Below are 23,655 nucleotides of genomic sequence, written 5' to 3' on the forward strand. Positions count from 1 at the left end.
TAGTGTGCAAAAGGATTGCTCCTCACTCTTGTACGGACAGTTTATCCAGTGGTGCAATATATTCCCCACTCCCACCACCATAGCCCTAACCCCCCCACCCGCTTAAGTAATCAATAACTTTTCAGACACGATCACTAAGAGTCGAACATCCTTTAGCTCTCTTTTGAGGACTGGATTTACAAGCCTATCGCCCCTTCCCAGAACTAACAAGGAGAGATGGGTGACCTGAGGCAGCTGTAGGAAAAGGATAGGTGCCCAGTAACAGAAGGGGTATGTTGCCCATGAGATCAACCCCACTGGTAGCAGAGCAGAGGACGACCTTAGGAACAGTTGACTAAGGGTAGAGGAAGGTTTGGCAACCTAAAAGAGCGTGCAGCATGTCAAAAGGTGCAAGAGGTGCCAGATAAAGAGAAGAGTGATAACAATAGGTATTCCATTTGCTCCTTACACCAACTTTTTTGTAAAACCTCAATTGTCCAGGTGAACTATAATGGGGGTGGGGCGTGTAATCTTGAAGAGATGGTGTGGCCATAAAGGGCCACTTAGCACTCAGGTTCAAAAAGTTCACCCTTTTCTGCAACCTGTAACAAAATTGACTCCAGAATGCTTGGTTTGGAAAGCAACCCAGGCATGGGGGATTACAGAAAAATACAATGGTAACATCTAGAAAATAAAGCAAATACAGATCACTGGACAAGTGGGAAATTCCATTTCAGTGGGAAGAGGGGGTGGGAATGTGGTTGACATAGCACAAATCAGCCATATAGTCAAGTCATTGGCAGCAAGGAAAACAAGTGCGTTTAAAGAACGAAAATGGGCATCTAAACAAAGGATGAAAAGTATTAAAGCCGATAAAGCAAATGGGGAGGTTCAACATTTTCATATGCCTTGAAAATGGAGGGGGAGGAGGGGAGGTTTGGGGAGTAAATTACCTGGCATTAGGACAAGTTAACTGGGTGGTAACGGCCCCGGGATGTTACCACCCTGGTTCCTCGTCATTCTGGCCGTAGCACCCATGTACTACGTGGGTGCGGTTGGCGTTTAATTTACAAAAGAAACTTTAGTGCTGAGCAACATCGTAGTTTCCAAGTACATTTTCTAGGTTGATTATCATCACATCAACAAAGAAAACTGAGGTGGGAGACCTCAGTGCGTGCCAAACCACAAGGTAAGATTATTTTCTTTTTAATTAAGTAGGAAACTATACTGGCGCCAAAAGGTGAAGCAGAAGTGGACGCTGGCCAGCAGCATCAGGCTGCTGCGAACTTGGGCTTATACTGGAGAATCCAGCCCACGCTCCGAGCAACCTGATTGGCCAGCGTGCTAATACAATATCAAGTGAAAAGCACCCAAGTTTGGGTTAGAGCTCATGGCAAAAATTACGAGGCAGCGACCTCCCTAAAAGGACAGAACGAGTGTTCCTGAGATAGTGATCTCAGTGGAAAGAAAGCAGGGAGGAGAAACAGCTCACGATGGGTAGAAGTACAGAGGTAAATGAGAGCAAAAAGGCAGCACAGTTCTTTTGCGTTTTGGAAGTATTTTGACATGGAGGTGGGCACCTAGTTATTGAAGATTAGTAGCAGTTGTGCTTTTACAAACCTTGCCCCCCCTCCCCAACAGTTCTGTATAACGAGTACTATGTTAAAGCTTGAAAGCCTTGACTGTAATCAATGTGGGATCTATACAGGGTTGGTGGCATCAGCTAGGCTGCTGTCAAAGCGTGCAGAGATGGCCAACACTAGCCACAGATAGTTTAACAATTTAGCCTCAATGGGGTGTGAACTGGGGCAGCAGCCATTACATGTTTTATATCATTCAAAGTTTTAGAGAGCGCATAGTATGGCTTCGCATAAATGACCCAACCCATCGCACACATACTTAGTCACAGGGACAAGCATTAGGAATATTATGGGGGGGCAACAGGCAGATTTCAATGCATGCATTTTGTTTGTCAAACGCAGTGTTAGAAATTGATATTTGTAGGTATAGCAGCAATCACTCACTCACCACTGAGTTAGCGCCTCTCTTTAATCAATGTCCTGTTCTTTCTATACCACCTCCGACTGCTCCAATACCTGCCACCAACGCAGAGGAATGGTTGCACTAGACTATGCCCTGCCCCGCTGGCCATCCACACACAGGAAGTGCTGCAGGCCTTCAGTGTCTGGAGCGACAAACTAAAAAAAAACAACCTGCATGAACAAGTGGATTAAATATGGTCTATTCACCGAGGACTACAGCAAAATAAAAAAACGGCACCCCTCCAAGGCCTTATCCTTCACATCAGAGGCAGAAACGCAGTAGTGTGCCAGAGTTGTGGTTGTTACAAAGCACCATAGCAAATGATTAAACAAATAACAGAGCAGCAGCCAGGCAGCCCCCTCCCTACACGACATGTGCCCTCAGTTCCATTGTTCAATGTTCATTTGGAATGCCTCCCACCACTCATAAAAGAAATGGGAAGTTCCATTTCTTTACAGACTAATTGAGCACATCCGCCCTCGAACGTGAACTGTGACGGGGCAGTGCAAACATGGCAGGGCAGTGCAAACATGGCAGGGCAGTGCAAACATTCCTAATCAATGAACTTCGATCAGGTAGTGCAGGCACCAAAGCAAAAACGTCTTTATAAGAAAAATAAAGATCGTGTTCAACACAAGAATGAGCAGCGTTCGGCGATGGCCTGCGGATCTACTTGGAACATGAGGCTGGTAGGTAGTACATGGTATGTCGAACTCACTAAGCAAGTATGGGAGTGTGCGTCACACTGGTTAGAGGCCCTGTACGTGCAGGAAAGCAGTCAGACGGAGCAGACTAGCAGCACACACTGAAACTGGCAGTGACTGCCAAAGCAAACAGTCTGGTACTATCAGCAACAGAAAGCCAAGTCTCGCCGAGCCCGAGGGAGTCTCCCTGGCCTACTTACCCATCACCCTCAACATTAGCCGAGAGAAAAGCTCAAGCCGAACGTGCTCGCCTTGGTTTCGATAACCCGGTTGGGTCCAGTCAGCCTTCGCACCCCAGAGGCCCAGCCCAGGTCGTTACATTGAGTAACATTTGTTGCCAAGTGCCCAGAAACTCGATTCCCAGCAACAGCGGAGCTGCATAAAACACCAGAAATACAACATCCCACTGGATAGGAGTACAATAAAGTAGACAAAAGCCCCCAATAAGGAATAGAATTATCCAGAAGCTGGATCAGGAAATCGGTACTAACACCGTCCTTACCCTGTTTTCTGTTAAAGGGGTGTCTTGGTCTGTGCTGCAAACAATGAAAATCGGTTTACTAAGCTTTAGAAAAGTGCGCACATGGCACGGAAATGTGCGCATATGGCCAAAAGGGCAAGTTGCAGAAATCCAGGAATGCAGCCACCGTGGTAATTCTTAATTGCTATAAAGCAGACTGCGCTGAAGACACCAGCAGCCTGTGCATGCATTTCATAGTCTACTTACAAAACTAGAGGTCAACCTCTCTGCTACTACAGTATCCCTTCCACACCCCTGACCAACCTGTAAAATGAAATAAGGCCACCCCAAATATATCACCAAGCACAGGACAACACAGACCTTCACATACAGTGTTCCCCCTTCCTGGTTCGCACCACCTCCTTCTCTTGAATTGCATGCTTCGTGAAATACACTCAGGGTCCGATTCTCAACTGGGGGGTAATTGCCGAAAATGTCGTAAAAAGGGCTAACATTTTCGGTAATTACACCCTATTCTAAAGGTGGCGCAATATTCCAAAGTCGGAATGATTGCGCCACTTTAGGAATATGGGTGCCGGTTGCTAGGAAGGGATGGAAACCGACCTAGCAACCAGCACTCTCGTTAACTATGCCTTTGCATGGTTATTCTTGTGGCACTCCCCCCAATTTCGCAAGCGCTTGAAATTGGCGCTGAAATACAGTACACAATTGGTGCCGTTCGGAGGAGTGCCACAAGAAGCTGTTTTTGTGTGTGAGGTGGGTGAGATTATTTGTGTATGCTACCATACTTGCCAAAATGTGACACCAAAAAGATGTATGCTTTTGGAAGTTTCAAAAATAATTTTAAAATACATTGTTGGCACCACTGCAGCAATCTTGCGCAAACAGCAAGATGTTGAAATGTATAATTTTGCCTGAACTCATTTAACTAACTTCAGGAAATCGCACAGAGCTGGTAGGCAACGTTTGCCACTACTCTGTAGCAGCAGAATGGGCATTACATATTTATTCCTGTAGTGCAAGATGAATGATGGACACAAATGCATTAAAATGCAATAAAACCTGCAGGCTGCCACAGCCGTCACTCCACTTGCAGGGCTCTAGGCAGCACGTGCAGCAAGTGCTTTTGTTAGGATCTCGGCAGCAGTTTCGTTACACAACGATTTCCTCGTTATTTAGTGAAAGTGCTGCCGAGAATCTTCATCTGCCTGTTTTCAAATGGAAACAGGCGGATATTAACAAAAGCAATGTCGTGCTTTGCGATGACGCCCAGGCCCACTTCAGAATAGCAGTGGTGCCTGGGCGTCACGAAATGGCGCAGTGAATCGTACTTTCCATCTGAGGAGCAGGTGAGTGCGCCCCCCTCCGCGACCCTTGCCGCGTGTATTTTGTATTTCCCCCCCCCCCGGCCCTGCGTTTCCCCGTGTTTCCCTGCCTCTTCCTTCCGCAATCGTTCACCCGCCCGCCTCCCAGCCCGCCCCCCACCCCTGATTGGTCACCAAGTCGGCCTCGCTGGGTCTAGCGACCCGAGCCACTGCACCTACTCCTCTTTCCATCTGAGGAGCAGGTGAGTGCGCCCCCCTCCGCGACCCTTGCCGCGTGTATTTTGTATTCCCCCCCCCCCCGGCCCTGCGTTTCCCCGTGTTTCCCTGCCTCTTCCTTCCGCAATCGTTCACCCGCCCGCCTCCCAGCCCGCCCCTCACCCCTGATTGGTCACCAAGTCGGCCTTGCTGGGTCTAGCGACCCGAGCCACTGCACCTACTCCTCTTTCCATCTGAGGAGCAGGTGAGTGCGCCCCCCTCCGCGACCCTTGCCGCGTGTATTTTGTATTCCCCCCTCCCCCCCGGCCCTGCGTTTCCCCGTGTTTCCCTGCCTCTTCCTTCCGCAATCGTTCACCCGCCCGCCTCCCAGCCCGCCCCCCACCCCTGATTGGTCACCAAGTCGGCCTCGCTGGGTCTAGCGACCCGAGCCACTGCACCTACTCCTCTTTCCATCTGAGGAGCAGGTGAGTGCGCCCCCCTCCGCGACCCTTGCCGCGTGTATTTTGTATTTCCCCCCCCCCCCGGCCCTGCGTTTCCCCGTGTTTCCCTGCCTCTTCCTTCCGCAATCGTTCACCCGCCCGCCTCCCAGCCCGCCCCCCACCCCTGATTGGTCACCAAGTCGGCCTTGCTGGGTCTAGCGACCCGAGCCACTGCACCTACTCCTCTTTCCATCTGAGGAGCAGGTGAGTGCGCCCCCCTCCGCGACCCTTGCCGCGTGTATTTTGTATCCCCCCCCCCCCGGCCCTGCGTTTCCCCATGTTTCCCTGCCTCTTCCTTCCGCAATCGTTCACCCGCCCGCCCCCCACCCCCTCCCTAACCCAGCCCCCGCCCCGCCCATCCCTCCCTTCATCACTGCTCCGTCCAGGGCAGCCCTCTGCCCGGCAGCCCCATCGGCTAAGGACCTGAGGCAAAGGACGGCTCCTACAGAGACGGCTCCAGGTTGTATCTGCAGGTATCAGCAGGAGAAGCAAGAAGAAAACATCAAGTAAGTGTGGGAAGGGCGGGACCAGAAGCAATTATTTCACACCATACTACCCTACCACTCAACTAAAAAAGCATCACCACTGTAAATCCAGTATATTTGTATTCAGAAACTCTGCCCCCTGCATGTAAAAATTGCAGTTTAGAAGCGTACCCTTTTGCCTAAGTGTGTATTTAGAAGCTGTGCCCATTAGCCTCTCTGAGGAAAATTGCATTCAGAAGTGTTCCCAATTGCATTTACGTATTGCGTCCAATAACCTCTCTGAGGAAAATTGCATTTAGAAGTGTCCTCAATTGCATTTAGGTGTTGTGCCCACTAGACTCTCTTAGGAAAATTGGATTAGAAATGTTCCCAATTGCATTCAGGAATTGCGCCCAATAGCCTCTCGGAGGAAAATTGCATTCAGAAGTGTTCCCAAGTACAATTAAGTGTTGCGCCCAATAGCCTCTCTAAGGAAAATTGCATTTAGAAGTGTCCCCAATTGCATTTAGGTGTTGTGCCCAATAGCCTCTCTGAAGAAAGTTGCATCTAGAAGTGTTCCCAATTGCATTTACGTATTGCGTCCAATAACCTCTCTGAGGAAAATTGCATTGCATTTAGAAGTGTTCCCAACTGCATTTGATATTGTGCCCACTAGACTCTCTTAGGAAAATTGGATTAGAAGTTTCCCAAGTGCATTTGATATTGTGCCCAATAGCCTCTCTAAGGAAAATTCAATTCAGAAGTGTTCCCAATTGCATTTGATATTGTGCCCAATAGCCTCTCTAGGAAAAATTGGATTAGAAGTGTTCCCAAGTGCATTTAGGTATTGTGCCCAATAGCCTCTCTAAAGAAAGTTGCATCTAGAAGTGTTCCCAATTGCATTTACGTATTGCGTCCAATAACCCCTCTGAGGAAAATTGCATTTAGAAGTGCTCCCAATTGCAGTTAGGTGTTGTGCCCAATAGCCTCTCTGAAGAAAGTTGCATCTAGAAGTGTTCCCAATTGCATTTACGTATTGCGTCCAATAACCTCTCTGAAGAAAATTGCATTGCATTTAGAAGTGTTCCCAACTGCATTTGATATTGTGCCCAATAGCCTCTCTAAGGAAAATTGGATTAGAAATGTTCCCAATTGCATTCAGGAATTGCGCCCAATAGCCTCTCTGAGGAAAATTGCATTCAGAAGTGTTCCCAATTGCATTTGATATTGTGCCCAATAGCCTCGCTAAGGAAATTGGATTAGAAATGTTCCCAATTGCATTCAGGAATTGCGCCCAATAGCCTCTCTGAGGAAAATTGCATCTAGAAGTGTTCCCAATTGCATTTACGTATTGCGTCCAATAACCTCTCTGAAGAAAATTGCATTGCATTTAGAAGTGTTCCCAACTGCATTTGATATTGTGCCCAATAGCCTCTCTAAGGAAAATTGGATTAGAAGTGTTCCCAATTGCATTCAGGAGCTGCACCCAACAGCCTCTCTGAGGAAAATTCACATTTAGAAGTGTTCCCAAGTACATTCAGTAGTGTGCCCAACTGTATTTAATAGTGTTCCCAATTGCATTTAGGTATTGTGCCCATTAGCCTCTCTGAGGAAAACTGCATTTAGAAGTATTCACAAATGCATCTAGCTATGTTCCAAATTGCATCCTGAAGCTGCGCCCAATAGCCTCCCGCAGGAAAGTTGCATTTAGAAGTGTTCCCAATTGCTCTTAGAATAGCCGCTCACCTAATCCCAATTGCATTTAGGAAGTAATCCCAACTGCATTCTGAAGTTACGCCCATTAGCCTCTCTAAAAAAAAAAAAAATTGCATCCAGAAGTGTCCTCAATTACACTTAATGATGTTCCCAATTGCATCTAGGTGTTGCGCCCAATAGCCTCTCTTAGTAGTGTCCACAACTGCATTTAATAGTGCTCCCAAATTACATTTAGGTGTTGCGCCCAATAGCCTCTCTGTGGAAAGTAGCACTTTAGAAATATTCCTAATACCAGTTAATTGCATTCGCAACTGCATTTAAAAGTGCTCCCAATTGCATTTAGGTGTTGCACCCAATAGCCTCCCTGAAGAAAACTGCATTTAGGAGTGTCCCCAATTCCATTTAGAATCCTAAACCTAACTGCATTAGGTGCTGTGCCAATTAGCCTCTCTAAGAAAACTGCATTTAGAAATATTCCCAATTGTATTCTGAAGCTGCCCCAATAGCCTCTCTAAGAAACTAGGATTTAAAATTGTTCCCCAAAATTGCAATTAGAAGCTGCGCCCAATATCCTCTCTGAAAATCACATGCTATAGGAAGGGTCTCCGGTCTGGAGTGGGAGGGAGTTGGATGTCACATCTCATGTTGTAGGAAGGATCTCAGGTTTGAACAGTTGAACCCAGAAGTGTGCCTAAAAGCGTGACATCACCGACCTTAGAACTACAATCAGAAAACCCTCCTAAACCAATCCTCCTAAACCAACCCTCTGTTAAAGTTGAATTTAGAAGTGTGCCCAATAGCCTCTCTGTGAAAGTAGAATTTAGAAATGTGCCCAATAGCCTCTGTGAAAAGTTGAACCTAGAAGTGTCCCCAATAGCCTCTCTGTGAAAAGTAGAATTTAGAAATGTGCCCAATAGCCTCTGTGAAAAGTTGAACCTAGAAGTGTTCCCAATAGCCTCTCTGTGAAAAGTAGAATTTAGAAGTGTCCCCAATAGCCTCTCTGTGAAAGTAGAATTTAGAAATGTGCCCAATAGCCTCTGTGAAAAGTGGAACCTAGAAGTGTCCCCAATAGCCTCTCTGTGAAAGTTGAATTTAGAAGTGTGCCCATTAGCCACGCTGTGAAAGCTGCATTTAGAGGTGCTACCAATAGCATCTGTGAAAGTTGATTATAGAAGTGTATCCAATAGACACCCTGGAAAGTCGCAATTAGAAGTTTGCCCAATAGCCTCTCTGGAAAATTGAATTTAGAAATGTGACCAGTAGACGCTCTGTGATAATTTGCATTTAGAAGTGTACCCAATAGCCTCCGCGAGAGTTACACTTAGAAGTGCACCAAGTAGCCTCGCTGATAAACTGAATTTACACATGTTCCCAATAGCCTCTATATGGAAAATTGTACTTAGAAGTTCGCCCGGTAGCCTCTCTGGGAAAGTTGATTTTAGAAGTTTGCACATTGAAAGAGCATATAACCATTCTTACCACACCCCACGCTTACTCTCTCCTTTACATCACCACTCAACTAGAACACAGAGATACTATGACACCATTCGGTATAACTGTTCTCATACGAACATCCACCGCTTACTCCACATCATTCTATGTAATCACTGCTGGTCTCACAACCCCAGCCAGGCGTCTTCCTCAGGCCTAACGCAGCCACATCCGTTCCGGATAAATCCTGCCAGAACGAACACATTCTCCTGATCTCTCAACCACCACACCTACCAATAAGAATCAGCTATTACACATGTACCGCACGAGCTGCACACATATCCGGTGCACACACGCACCTTTTGACTCTCCCTACTCTCTCTACTGTGACTCTCCCTACTCTCTCTACTGATCTGAACTTCGGTTCCCAAGGGCGTTCAACCTACCAGCGCCTTCAGACCATACCAATGGTATATAAGGCGCTATATAAGTGCAAAATAACAATAACAATATTTAGCACATTCACTGTGCCATGATGAAAATCGGGCCCTCAGTCCCATCACCCAGATTGTGAATACTGCCTTCAAGTGAGGTGTTCCCTATAAACAATATGTTGGCATACATTTTCCAACTAAAGATACCTGCACTTGAAGTGTGTGTACAGAATTCTTCAGTTGACCATATTCAGAATTTAAGAAATAGGTAGCCCCATAATACTGGGCCAGTGTCTGCATACACTTGTCGAAAAGCATCAAGGTAAAGGGGAGGGACAGAACTGGGGGCGGTGCCGGTGAAATTGATCTGACAAGACTATGCACGAGGGCTTTCAAGAGCCTCTTGATGCCATTTTTTTGATACAAGATTTCTAGATAAGAACATTAGCTGCCACAAAGTGACACCACTTGTTCGTCGACCCTGAAACTTACCAAACTTGTCAATAGTTCAAAGAGGTCAAGAGCAGAACATCCTCCCAAAAAAGCCAGTCCCCAAGGCACCCAATGCAGTTTAGATCATCTTTGACCTACATTCTCGCTGGCACGCGGAAGTACCACGCGCTTCTAGAGACAAGCATTTCAAGCATCCTAATGAAATGAACATTGCTCTGGCTCACCTGGACCATGCATCTGCCACACTATTTCAGGAGGACTGTAAAAAGTTTGATTCCTCGCGACGTCGCAAAGGAAGTATCACTCGCAATAAATACTGCAGCTTGCCAGAATGGAATCAACCTAAAAACTCTACGCAGACAGTATGCCAGTAAGTTTACTCTTTCACTATAATCCTCAACAACCACAGAGAGATGTTTCACCATCGTAATGAGGAGTATCATGTCGCTTCTTCAGGGAAAAAGTAAATTAGACGTTCAAACATATATCGTGCACGTTTTTAAACTGAATTGACTTGTACGTTGAATTAATTGACTTTGATCTGTTGCATTTTATTGCACAGCACTGTGGCTAGGCATGGAAATCAGGATTGTGTTTCTGCTGCATATGCTGGAGAGGGCTGGCATCCCTTAAGCCGCAGAGCAAGGATGTACAACTGCAGACTATATTTGAGGGATCTAACCAATTGGATTTCTTCCTCTATCATTTATGTGCACTGGAGGAATAGGGAGCTGAGGGGATGGAAAAGTCATATTACATTGGGAAGGAATTCTGAGGACAAGTGCAGACTTGTGGCTCATCCTTGTAAAAGAAAGAGGAGGCCCACGGATAACAATAGGAGGACTGCACAGTGTTGTGTCTGAACTTGTGGCACAGCTCAAGGCGGTTGGTGGTTCTTGGCATGGGCCTGCACCAGCTGCTTGTTTTGGCAGCACACATTTCAAAGTCAGTGTCCGTCAAGGATGTGAAAGGGACAGTTTGCAGGGAATATTATTCCCAAGTGATCATGCAGGATGGAAGGCACAGAAGCTGTAAACAATGCGAGACAGGCAATGATGACTGACAAGCTCAATGCAGTGAACTCTTAAGGGCCCGATTCACAGAACGTTTTCCTATGGGATTTCGCCATTATAAAACACTTCAGTGAATCAGGCTCTAAGAGTATTCGAAAGGAGCAGTGAAGGGGGGAAAAAAAACCAATACACACAGTGGGGTGGCAAATACAACGGCGGGGGTACCAACAGCACAATTCCAACTAGACAACTAAACGTAAACAATTGATTTTAATCCACGAACGATGTGTCACGCCACACGACAGTGTGTCTATATCTTTCCTAATTTGATCTGTGTATTTTTGATGGAACTAGTCACAAGTCAAACTCCCCAACTTAAGCAATCCAACCCTGAGAAGAATGGAAATGTTCGACAAAAGGCTAGCCAGGTTTATTTAAATATAACCCAATTACAGCCATTATTTTTCTTTCACACCAGTCTTTGATATTGTATGAACACTAGTAATTGCTTGTAATATTATTCAATTCATGCACTTGATAGTTTATAAACAAAAATATAAGTTCACTCCATTATGATTCATGCATGGGAATGCACACAGCAAATTGAACTGCCTTTTAACGCACAATGCATAACATAGATGGACGTTATAATAGTGCATTTAAGTTTTTAAATGCTGCAAAAGTCACAGGAGCCACAATGTTTCTCCCACGAATGGGGTTTCTGCAGGCAAGTGGTAATTTACTTTTGTTGGCGATAGTTCAAAAGCTCTTCAACAATTTAAAAGTAAGAAAATGTTTTCTCATATTTCAGGTTACTATGCACACCAGCGACGACAGACAGAACCAGTAAGGTTCACAGAATCTGCTCCAGGACAGGATCCCTTGATGCTGGGGCACCGACATGTGAGGAGAATGCAGCTTGTGGCACTAGTTAGTGGTCACCAAGATTCCGGGCTTAAATGCGGAACAGCGACGCTTCCGGCGAGGTAGCCCATGAGCAAGCAGGACAGTCCACATAGTGGTGAAGGGACACTGAAGGCTCAGAAGGGCAGGATCCTCAAAACACCAAGACTGGTTGGCCCCACTAGTCCAAGGACTGAAGCACCCCTCATGGTCTTCGGAGATCAGGTAGTCGCACAGGGCTTCACCGAGCCATACACAGGAAGGGATGCTGAGCCACTTCAGCAGAAGTATTCGGATCTTCAGCAGGCTGTGTTTCTTCAAGGGATTCTTGGCTCCAACAATGATCTGAAGAAATGGCTGAAGAAGTTGCTACTTTTACAAAACCTGAACTGGAAGCAAGGCCAAGCCCAACAATGGTAAGGATCTGCACCATTCAAACACCTAGTAGTTTTCCAATCAGGGACAACTACTGGTTTCACATTTGCCCCACACCTAGACTCTCTGGCACCAAGGATGTGGAGTGGGACCAGATTCACGCCACCTTCCTGGACCACCCACACAGGCATCAGTAGCCCACAAAAGCAGCTGCTTTTACCGTCAAGTGCATGAACTTATAAAGGATTTCCTGCCTTGCCAAGTCAGAAAGTTGGACAAACAATATGGCCAAAGAAGTACGCAAACATCTCGTGGCATGGTCATTCCAGGCGAGATTCTAGAAATCCATTTTAACAGCATGGAACGTGGCTGTGCAATGTAGTGCAACAAAGAAGTTAATTAGTGTTGCACTTTGAAGTTGTGAAAAGGGCTACAGAGATGGATCTTGGCTAATTTGAAAGAACACAGGTGTATCAACTTTCCCTCAAAGTACATTTTTAATGTGTACAAATGCAAAATGGCACTAAATGCAACTTATTTTTTGCAGAGCAAATATAAAATGTGGAGTACGGATCACATTACAAAAAGATAAAACCTAAGAGTACCAAAAAATAAACATGGATGAGCTTTAATTATATACCAAGCAGCGATTCAAATATTAAATACACGATTATAACGTCAGTCTATTTTATGCAGTGCAGAAAAGCAGTCCAAGTTGCTGTGTGCACAACACGATCTCATTCATTCCCTAAGCATGAATCGTAATGGAGTGAACTTATATTTTTGATTATAAAGTATCAAGTGCATAGAATAATATTGAGTTGAACAACATTACCAGCAATTAATAGTTTTCATACAATATTAAAGACTGATGTGAAAGAAAAATAACAGCTGCAATTGGGTCATAGATAAATAAAACTGGCTTAAACCTTGTTAGCCTTATGTGTTGGATTCTTCTTAAAAAATTGAAATCTACAAAACGAACATTTACATAGTTCAATTATAGCTTATTTATTATAAATATATGGCCTGGCAAACTTCATCCAACACATCATCCCTCTGCCTACATTTCAAATCCACAGAGCAGGGATCGAAATTAGGATTTGTTGACCAGGAGCAAAAAACAGATTCTGGGTATCGGGCATAGTCGTTAAGCAGGAGCTGCCAGAGGGTAACCAAGAGCTAGTATATATTGTATTTAACTTTCCGTAATAAGTGAACTAATTTTGCCCATTTCATATTCTACAATAAAATCTCCCCTGCTGTATTTTTTTTTTATACATTCCCAAACCACCCCAGTTAATAAATCGCATAACGAGGCTTGCATGGCACCACTTGCCTTGCGAGTCAAAAGCAGCTCCTAGCAGCTGGTGGTTTTAAGCTAACCAGGCTCCACTTGTGTAGAACCAGGAGCTAAATAGATCCCTGCTCCTCACAATTTCGAACCCTGCATGGTCTTCAACCTTTTGAAGATGCTAGGCATCTCCCACAATAAACATGCTCCTCTGAAGATCTCCCCTCAAAGAGGCATCTGCCACCTCACCCTTACCCCAGCACTGTCCCGGGACGATAGCTCAGCAGTAACGTGTTCGCCTTGGAAGCAAGACGACACGAAGCAACACAGGTTCAAACCCCAGGTCCGCGCTTAGAAACCTCTGGGTATTTAGGCGTGTTATAAATATGCAACCAAGACAATAAATAATGCAACTAAAAAACAAACAATTCCTCCAACAGTGCCTCGATGCCTGTGGGCTGTGTGAGCACTTTAAAAAATCCTAAATAAATTAAAAAAAACTTTAAGGCTATTGTATTAAAGCACAAATGTCCCATAGAAGTGCAGCAATTTATCTAAAGTTCCTATGCAGGGTACTGTCCCATTAAGATCCTGCTTGTTCAATGGGTTGGTTGTACTTACACTCCAAGGGTAATCACTTGCGAGCCCCCCAATATGTTTGGTGCCCTTGAAAGGTAGAAAATGTGCAGCCTTTTTCAAACTCCAAGCAGATCTCTGCAACTGTAATGTTATACTCATGGCTGAAAATATGCACTTGCCACTAGCCAATGGTGAGTGATACTGGATGATTGGCGAGTAACAAATGATGTGCTGTCTGCGTGTGGAGAACTGAGGAGGCAAGTGACTTTTTATACCTGGCGAGTAGCTTGCAACTTAAAGTGTTACCCCGGTTATATACTCCAACAGCACCCTGCTTTGTCCTGATGCTAAGGATTTCACTCTGATGATTTTGCTTCTGTTTGGATAGCTTATTCTAGTCCTTTTGGCAGGCCTCTCTACCTTAATCATCCCCAAGTACAGGCCAGTAGTCCCCACCCACCTGTTCAAACAGCCACCCACAGGGTTTCAACGTCCGCCCAATTAGATAAAGATACCGTGCACAAAACTGGCATATAGTGGAGTGTGATAACTAATGGCGTGGCCAACGTATCCGGGATGGCCAAGATTCAGCCCGTTTCATGTAGTCTTTGCTTGTATGCGAAGATGGTCTCCCGGTCTTTTTAAGCTTCGATACAGACCTTGCCTCCACCTTTACTGCTGTAAGGCAATTGCATTCATGTACCATACGTTCTGTAAATAGAGGCTGCCTCCTGTAAAAGTGTCAGCGATAACGCGATACATGCCCCGTTCTAGCAATAAACCTCCACTAGAGATTGCTCAGGTAGAAGATCTACTCATCAGATATTTAAAACAGCATTATATTTCCACTTTTCACCAAATTAGATCCTGCCACTGTGATAAATAGGACAGTTGATTAAAGTCAGATCCACAGATAGCAAAAACAAGTTTACTTTTAAGTAAAGGCCAAATGGAAAATGCAGTCTTTCAGGTTTCAAAGAGAACTTCAAGGCACGCTAAGGACCTGGATGTCGGAAGCCGGGTTGGAAAGTGGTGCCGGGGGAGGGGGGGAGGGAGAATGTCGGTTGTCCATATGCTCGAAGGACGGCTTTGCAAATTGCTCAGCTTCGCAAAGTTAGATGGAAAATCTATGTGCAAATTAGGTGAGCAGACTAAAAAATAATTGGGATTAGACAGGTTGGCTAACTGGCACCCTGTGTGCAAGTAGCGGATCTTTGTCCTCATAATTGGGATTAGACAGGTTGGCTAACTGGCACCCTGTGTGCAAGTAGCGGATCTTTGTCCTCATAATTGGGATTAGACAGGTTGGCTAACTGGCACCCTGTGTGCAAGTAGCGGATCTTTGTCCTCGGAGTTGGGATTACACAAATTGACACACTGTCCAGCTTCCTTAAGATTTTTAGAGCAGATGTACAGCAAGTATAAGTCTTCCAAAATATACAGCCACCAGGCCTACGCATGATACCATACACCTGTCAGAAAGGAATGGCTCACCCCGTAAAAATTATGTAAATTAAAAGGTGTGCCATTATACAGACTTACATTTTACCTCAATCTTTCTTTCCTCAGTGGACAAATGTGTTATAAACTCTAAGCTCCGACTTAAGGCTCTCGCTGCATGTTGAAGATATCTACATGACAGACACCACCAAGGCACCCAAGGTGCACAGTGGTTCCATGTAGGCATGGACACATTCACTGACTCACTCAGGACTTACTTTATCTCCCTGCGCTGCAGTAAAGAATATCCACAAGAAGAATCTACCACTATAAAAAGGTGGAGATATCCACAAGAAGGATCTACCTCTACAAGGTGCAAAAGGGTATGTTCAGAATCGTTCACCAAATGCGACTACAGCAAGATGACTTCTCAGTATAGTGCACCCTAGGAGCACATCCACTCCGACACCCATTTTTTCTTTGGCCCCAACACTCATTCCACCATCCCCTCAAAATGTACGTGTGAATTTAATAATTCAGCTTGTCACATTGAAAAAGTACCCTCCATTTAGACCATCTCCGCAACCGAAATAGATTTGGATAAAACTTACCCAAGTTAAAGATCCATACAAGTGTGATCAAAAAGCTAGAATCGGCATTCCTCTTATAATGGAAAACTTTGTTCCTCGCGTTTAGAAATACTGGGGGGAAAACGTGAAGTTATCCATTATCTGTGCATATAAGTCACTCGCATCGTTTGAGAACGTCAGTTGCCTTTGTGCACAGCACACTTCATACTCACTAATGGGAAGTGCAATTTTCTGGGGCTAGATTGTATATGTATAATCCGAAAAAAAATTATTTTTCAAAGTCTCTAAACCTTATGGTGCAAGTCAACACTCAACAAAACGTTTATGAACAAACATCACGCTAATTTCCTTGCTAAACGTGCCAGCCTCACAACATCTGAAATCATTACATGCCACCAACACATTCTCCATGAAGGACACATGGATTTAGAATAATTTTGAAGTCTATTCTATCTTCATGTTGGAGACATCCTCCACATTAAACCAGGCATACTACCCCACTATGCTCATATGCCTTATACTTGTTCTTTTATACCGGCCTAATTTAGTATTTGATTCTGCCCGGTTATCTGAGAGTGTTACGGGCAATGAGCAGACTGATCCTAGAATTCATGAACTAAATGCATGAACTAAGTGAAGTTGGCAATGACCTGCCTTCAAATCTGTAGGCCCGAGTGAAGCAAGGGCCCTTAATTAAGCTAACTGGCAGTTGCCACCCAGTGCAGCCCTCCATTAAGGCACTGTTGCAATTAACACCCTGGCACAACGTCTAGGATCATGCTGTTCAATGAGGAAAATAAAATGGAATGCACAGTGAAAAATGCTTTTCAGAGGGAAAATTACAATCAAGATGGCCACCATGGAAAACTGAAAGGAAGATGTAGTAAGAGCCCCTTTCAGATGTTCCATTGCATCTGGCGTGTGAGGGCAGCAGACTGCATAGGACGGAGGGTGAGGGAGATAAGATTGGTGGAAGCGGCAGGTAAGTGTTCAATTGTTTGTAGGAGCAGTTTGGTGGTGGAAAGAGTGGCTACTCTTATTGCTAGGAACGCAGGATTATATCGTACGATTTTTCTGGGCAATGCGATTGGCTCTCACCCCCCACCTGCTCACAGGAAATGAATAGTGGTGAAGGATATTCTAGTGCCACATCATGCACCTCACCCCTTTATAAGCGAAAGACAACACCTGATTAGCAACCATGGCCAGGTTTTCCAAACCAAGTTTGTATCATCAATACACAAAACAGAAATCGAACATCAAAAGACCAAGCATAGAAAAAACGTAGGAGAAACTAGAAACCAAAGCCCACAGGTAAAATAGAATGACTAGTAACTGAGTTAAAACAAAACAATAATTCCAGAGAGAGCTGGGAGTCTTAAACTGCTATTTTAGAGTTAATACAACCATTTCTGATTTAGTTTAAGAATCGAGGCCCTTTTCCTCAAACTACTGAGTCCAATAATTCTCATGGTGATACACTATGATCAATTTTGGGGTATGTGCTTTCACCTTATTTGGTTACATACATCATTCTTTGTAGTCACCTTATGCCTCCTCTCTCCATTATACAGTTCACCCCCAACATCTTCATGCTGCCTTTCATCTGTTCTGCAGCAATATGTGATGCTTAAGTTTACAAAATCTCCTACTCACTCACACAAGGTTTTCCCTCCACTGTAACCTTACCTGCCATTATCTGAAAAATGTTCATAAGGATCCAGAAAGTTGGACACTCTTTTGAAGAATATTGTTGCAAAGGGGCACATGGTGTGAAAAACTAACTGTCCCCCAAAACCCTGTGCCCCTAAACCCAGGACTTCTGATCACCCCAAGAATGTGTTCCATACAACAGTAAAGCGTTTCTGCTGAGCATGCCATGCTCACTTCTATGAATCCTCCTCATAAGACTTCCCCGCGTCAGTCAAGAAGCATCCTTGTGCCCAACGTATCTCTCCCATTCTCCCCTTCACCTAGCAGATATCCCCCTGGTCCCTGTGCAAGAGAAAGATACACGCTCAACATGCCAACACCTTTTTCTGGATCACTGGCCATGTGCTCTCCGCTTCTTCTGCCACTCCCCAGCTCCCTCCTAGTGCCCCCATCAGTAACGAGTACCCCTTAGTGGGCTCTTAATCGCAAAGTCAATGATTTGCAATGTAAAACTATTTGATAAGCACAGGAACCAAGGCCAAGGCATCTGGGCGCTAGCCACCAAGCAAGAGTGTTCAGCCATACCCCTCCAGCCTTCTCAAAACAAGAAGGGTTTAAGGAAGCCCAAACAATCCGGGATCTCTCTCAGGAATGCCGGAAGGGCGTTCCACAGGGTGGGAGCTAACACTGAGAAAGAAAGGCCTCCAACTCGCGCCTTACAGAAACAGGGAGTAAAAGCCCACCGCAATGATCATCTAGGGCAGTGGTCTTCAAACTGTGCAGCTAACACCCCTAGAGGGGCCCAAAGCATGGCCAGTGGTGGGGTGGGGCACAAGGCACTTCAAAAAGGGAGCATGCAGACCGATTTCAATGGAATATATAAGCAGATATGGCATCTGGGGGAGGAAGGGGGTGGCAACACTTTTTACTCAAGGAAAGAGTGGGGGGCTAGACAACAGATTTAATCAAGAGGGGGCTCAGCATTAACATGTTTGAATCCCACTGGTCTAGGGAGATAGCAGGTCAGCTTGGTTTGAGCCATCAAGTTAACCCCCATCCCATTATAGTACATCTCAATGCCTCCTCAGTGTATCCCGCCTCTAGATGGTGGAGGTTATCCACTTAGCATGCCCTTTTCACCACTGAAGAATATTGGACCTGTGTGCCACCTCAAATTTGCCCTCTTTACATAACACAGCAAGTAAAAGAGATCTGTCACCTTTCTACTGACCACTAGCAAAGGGCAAGTTGCAACTTACTCTTGATGAGAAAGAAATCGTGTGGGTAGTAGCTTGTAAATTGAAACATGTAACCCTATATCAGGTTCCCATTCATCTGGTCTCACCCAACCCCAAAACAACTCGTCAGTAAAGGATTCTGCATCAACGGGCACTCATCATCTGCTCTTGCTCACCACAGGAGCACTGTTTAGTTATTTCACCCACATTTCATTCCACTTGTCCCAGTTATTGGAAACCAATTATACCCCTCCCAAAGCCTGTCAGCGAAGGATATTCCACCAAGAGGCACACTTACTGTTTCCCCTCATATTGGATTTTGAATTCCCATTACCACATGGCATCTCACAGTGGTTATTTCACCCATTCTCTACTCCCACGCCAACGTATCAGGAGGTGCATTTATATCCATCAGTAAACCCACAGCCACTATCCCCCCACTTCCGGTCAGTGAAGTATAACCCTCAAGTACCTTTGCCTACCCCCCCACTTAGTGAAACGCATTCTTACACCGACTCTTCTTCTCACCTCTCTTGACACACCTTCGAGCAATGAAGGAAATCCCTACAGCAGACATTTCCTCTTCCACATACCCAAAGTCAATTGGAAAGACCTCTATCCTTCCCCTCCATGTAACCCCCCCCCAAATCAAGTCGAAGAAGTCCCTCTCCACCAGCCCCCCCCCCCCGACCCCCCTGAGAGAAGGAGACTGCGGCAGCAGGCTGACACCCCTCCCCTGTCAGTGCAGGACACCCACCTTAGCAGCAATACACGTCCACATACTCCACGAGGGCAGGGAGGGAAATCCTTAAAGCAGGCTCTACCAAGTCTCCCACTTCTGCACCCCCACCTGACTGATCAATGGCCGATACTACCCCCCTCTTCTCGATGTCTCCCCCTACTCACCCCAGTGAAATATACATCTTCAGCCCTTTCCCAAGTTATTGAGATAGACACCCTCCTCAGTACCTACCACCCCCCCCCCCCCCCCGTCTCCGGGGACGGTTGCCCCAGCAGCACGCCCCCCCCCATACACACACGCCCTCTCCCCCTCCCCCCCCCCCAGGCAGGGAAGTACACCCCTCAGCAGACTGCTCCCCGCCCCGCCCCCTCTACATGGCCGAGCCTTGTGAAGGATATCCCCGCAGTAAGCTCTCCACCTCCCCGTCGTCAGGCCCCGGCTGCTGCTGGTGTTCCGCCGCCTCCTCCTGCGGCTCCTCCACAAACTTGTTTTCGTCGAACTGGTCGATGTCCAGCTTGCGGAAGCGCGAGGACAGCGTGTTCTTGGCCATGCCGAGCCGGGAGCGGGGCACCGCGGCAGGCAGGCGGGCGGAGGGAGAGGAGCCTGCGCCGGGGCTCTAGCTGTCAGCCAGTCCTGCGGTGCAAGCGCCAGCGGCCGTGGAAAGAGCCCCGAAACTAGCCACGCCCACACAAGGAGGCGAACAAACTAGGGTTATGGAGCGCCAACCGCCGTCAAGCAAGCCCGCGGAACGGGTGCAACGGACTGTAAAGAAAGGACTGAAACACACCCACCCTCACAACAATGGGAAGAGGAGACTGCGTTATTCCGACTGTCATTCACGTGCAACGCATCGAAATGAGCAGAACGGGACGGGGAAAAGACTCGAAAACAGGTTACACCCATACAGCAAGAATGAAAGGTTAGAAAAGTGCATTTTACATTTAAATAATAATGCACTGTTACACTTTATTTGGCCCTCCAGATGTTTTGGACTACAATTCCAATCAGGGCAGTTTCTAGTCCATTTGGTGCCCAGGGCGAAACACTAAAATGTGTCCCCCGATCCGCGCGACTCCCTAACTACACTCCAGGTTAAGTAACTTCGACCCAATGTCAATAAATCAATGCAAAACAAATGAAACAGGGTTTATTACATTGTGATGTTTAGTAGGTCCCTAATAGGTTTTTCATTATTGCCACTTATCGGATGTATTTTTAGTATGAAGTCTATGTTGTGTGAAAAGATCGCTGAGAGAAATCGAGCGTCTGTCCGTTGATGTTCATTGTAACTCCCTGTTTTAAATAATTGTTAATAAAACAGTACTGTGCCATCTCCCTGAATTGGTTGGGTTATTTGGACTCAGAGTTATTCTGTGTGATCCATCCATTACATGCATGTTCCTAAAGGACCCTGAGCTCAAATGGGTATCAACAGACCTCTTTTGAGTTGATAGGCATGCTGCAGCATTGTAAGCGAAGGGCACGCATAAATCATCACATGCAAACTCTCTCTACTGCTCCACATACTCAACAGGCATCCACCTTCCTGTGGGAGACATCTTGTTATTACAGGTATGGCTCTGGCACTGGCATCTGTAGCAGTCATGGGTTGAGCTAGTGAAATCTTCATGCTTGTTGCACAAGCCACATTTATAGAGCATGTCATGCTTTGTTTGCAGAATATCTCTTCACACCCGTGTTGCAGTATAAGATGAACGTGTTTGCAATCCAACACATTCACCACTTTAGGAAAACAAGCAGTTCCATAAAAGCACCCCTAAAGCACTTATGCCATAAATTAATGCACGGCCATAGAGTTCCTTTCTTATACTCCCAAAATGCTCCTTGCTTGTCCCCACACTCTCCTCTCCCTACCCTCACCTCCTCAGGAGGAAAGGGTTCCCAAAGTAAATGTTTCCATTTCCAGCACTGTTTGCCAGGCACTGCCATAACGTTAGTATCTGTACGTAAGTTAGTAACATCTGGACAATGTATACATGGGCAAATTCCTATTTAATGCCTAGACCCAAGCCCAATTTCAGTGCAAAGAACAGATGCAAGGACACACCTCCTGCATATATATCAAGTGGCTGAAGGCACATCTTGTTAAGACTTTTTTTTATTACACCAGTAGCGCATTTAAAACTACAATTAAGCCATTAACCCTCAGAAGAGTACTCCAAAACTCCAGCAGGCCCTAAACCACACAGTTGATGCTATGGCTTGATATAACTAGCTCAAACATATCCCAGGAAGACCTATTTTGGGCAGGAGGAGCATGTAGTGGCTGAGAATGGTTGCAGGGATTAGCATGCAATGGGGAGACAATGGGTGGGTGAATAACCAAACCCCACCCACATGCTGTATTCCTCCTCACAATCAATCTTCCTGCTAGTGCTACGTTCATGCAATAGTTTCAACTTATAAGTAGCACTAAGTTCCACCTAACACACTCAAAAAAAAGAAATCCACAAAGGTGGATATGGAAAACACTGGAAATCTGCAAGAGTGACTCAGCTAATAAACCCCACGTTCCCCTTTGTCCTGGAGAAATACTGTCTCCTTTGTGATTGTGAGAAAGTGGGGTGCATGGAAATGCACTGGAGTAAGATTTTGCAAAGACAGAAAAGGACAGCACCCATAATATTGTGGCGGTCTCTGAAGTTCGAAAAAGTGCTGATTACCATCAAATCAATTCAGTTATGTCTTTGCTGCATTGGAATGTAAACACACGTTCAAACCAATGTGGATCCATACCCACCCATCTCTTAAATCTTAATATTATCTATAAAGCATAAACTTATCTCATCTCAAAGGAACATCATGGGGCTGGAGGACTGATCAATATGGCTGAAGAGGCAGATGCCGGAAACCATCACAAAGGATTTCGTTGCAGCGCAATACTTTTAAAAAATGGTGGCCCGGGCTGTGCCTCTCTGACTCACGTAACGTTACGTGGGTTAGAAGAGGCAGAGGCAGCAACTGCTGCTGCTACTCACCGCAAGGCAATTGCACCTGAGAGCGCAATTGTGACTCCAAGGACAAATGCGCTCCTTAGGTCGATTTCACCCCAGGCGGTCGCCTGCTTCGTCCGGCCCAAGAAATGGGCCTGATTCCAATGGTCCCTCTCCACTGACTATGCTGGCTGGGGCTGATGGGATTTGGAGCCCAACAGATCTGGAAAGCCACAGGTTTCAGACCCCTGGAACAACCATGATATGCCACCACTGACTCAAGCTGATGGCAGTGCTTAATCTTCTATCTATATATGTACACATCAGTTACTGCGCCACAGTAACAGTTAGATTCCAGAGAACTGTTTCTTGTGAAATACTAGATTTTTATTGATGGCCCTTTATGATAAATATGATCATCATAAAGGGTCACCAATAATAATCTAGTATTTCACAAGAAACAGTTCTCTGGAATCTAACTGTTACTGTGGCGCAGTAACTGATGTGTACATGAATCGCACTGCACTCACACTACAAACAGAGTAGGGGAACTCATTGTCTCCATTCCTTGTACACATCAATGCGACACCTCAAAAATTGTACCTGCAACACGAGTCGCGGAGGTCTGATAGTGATATTACAGAAAAGTTCCCTGTTCTTCTTTGTTCTATATATATATATATATATATATATATATATATATATGTGAACGTTTGTATGTATGGGGTTGACTCCAGCCCCATAACAGTTGGTGGGCTGAAATGTTTGCCCAATGTCAGCATACTTATCTTTTTTATCTTTCGATTTAATTTGTACCCTATAGCTTATTCCCATGTTTAGACCACAGTGGTATGGTAGCCTTTACTCGCATTTAAACCATTATGTTAGCTAGTCAGGCTATAACCAACCCTCATGTTCTCCTAAATACTTTTACCCAGCAGACACTTAGCCTTCTTCCCCTATCAGCCACAGACAGCAGCTTTCCTCTCACATCTATAAGGTTCGCCATCTTGTAACCAGACTTATCTAGATAGAATTGTGAATTTTAGCATGCACCACATCGTGATATAATTGTGAGGTTTATCATGCGTCACATCTAGATGGATTTGTGAAGTTTAGCAGGTGTCATATCAAGATAGAATTGCAAAG

The 23,655-nt window shown here is 45.5% G+C and overlaps 1 protein-coding gene across 1 annotated transcript in view; it reads right to left on the bottom strand.

Moving 5' to 3' along the window:
- The window catches only part of ARPC5L (actin related protein 2/3 complex subunit 5 like), a 116,306-nt gene extending 96,096 nt beyond the window's left edge, over positions 1-20,210 (bottom strand). The window contains exon 1 of the mRNA XM_069609441.1: positions 19,950-20,210. Within this exon, the coding sequence (XP_069465542.1) occupies positions 19,950-20,102 (153 nt within the window). The 5' untranslated portion in view covers positions 20,103-20,210. The remainder of the gene's footprint in view (positions 1-19,949) is intronic.
- Positions 20,211-23,655: the final 3,445 nt, after the last annotated feature.

This window comes from Ambystoma mexicanum, chromosome 8 (assembly GCF_040938575.1).
Source record: "Ambystoma mexicanum isolate Mex_15411 chromosome 8, UKY_AmexF1_1, whole genome shotgun sequence".
In the NCBI taxonomy this organism is placed as follows: Eukaryota; Metazoa; Chordata; class Amphibia; order Caudata; family Ambystomatidae; genus Ambystoma; species Ambystoma mexicanum.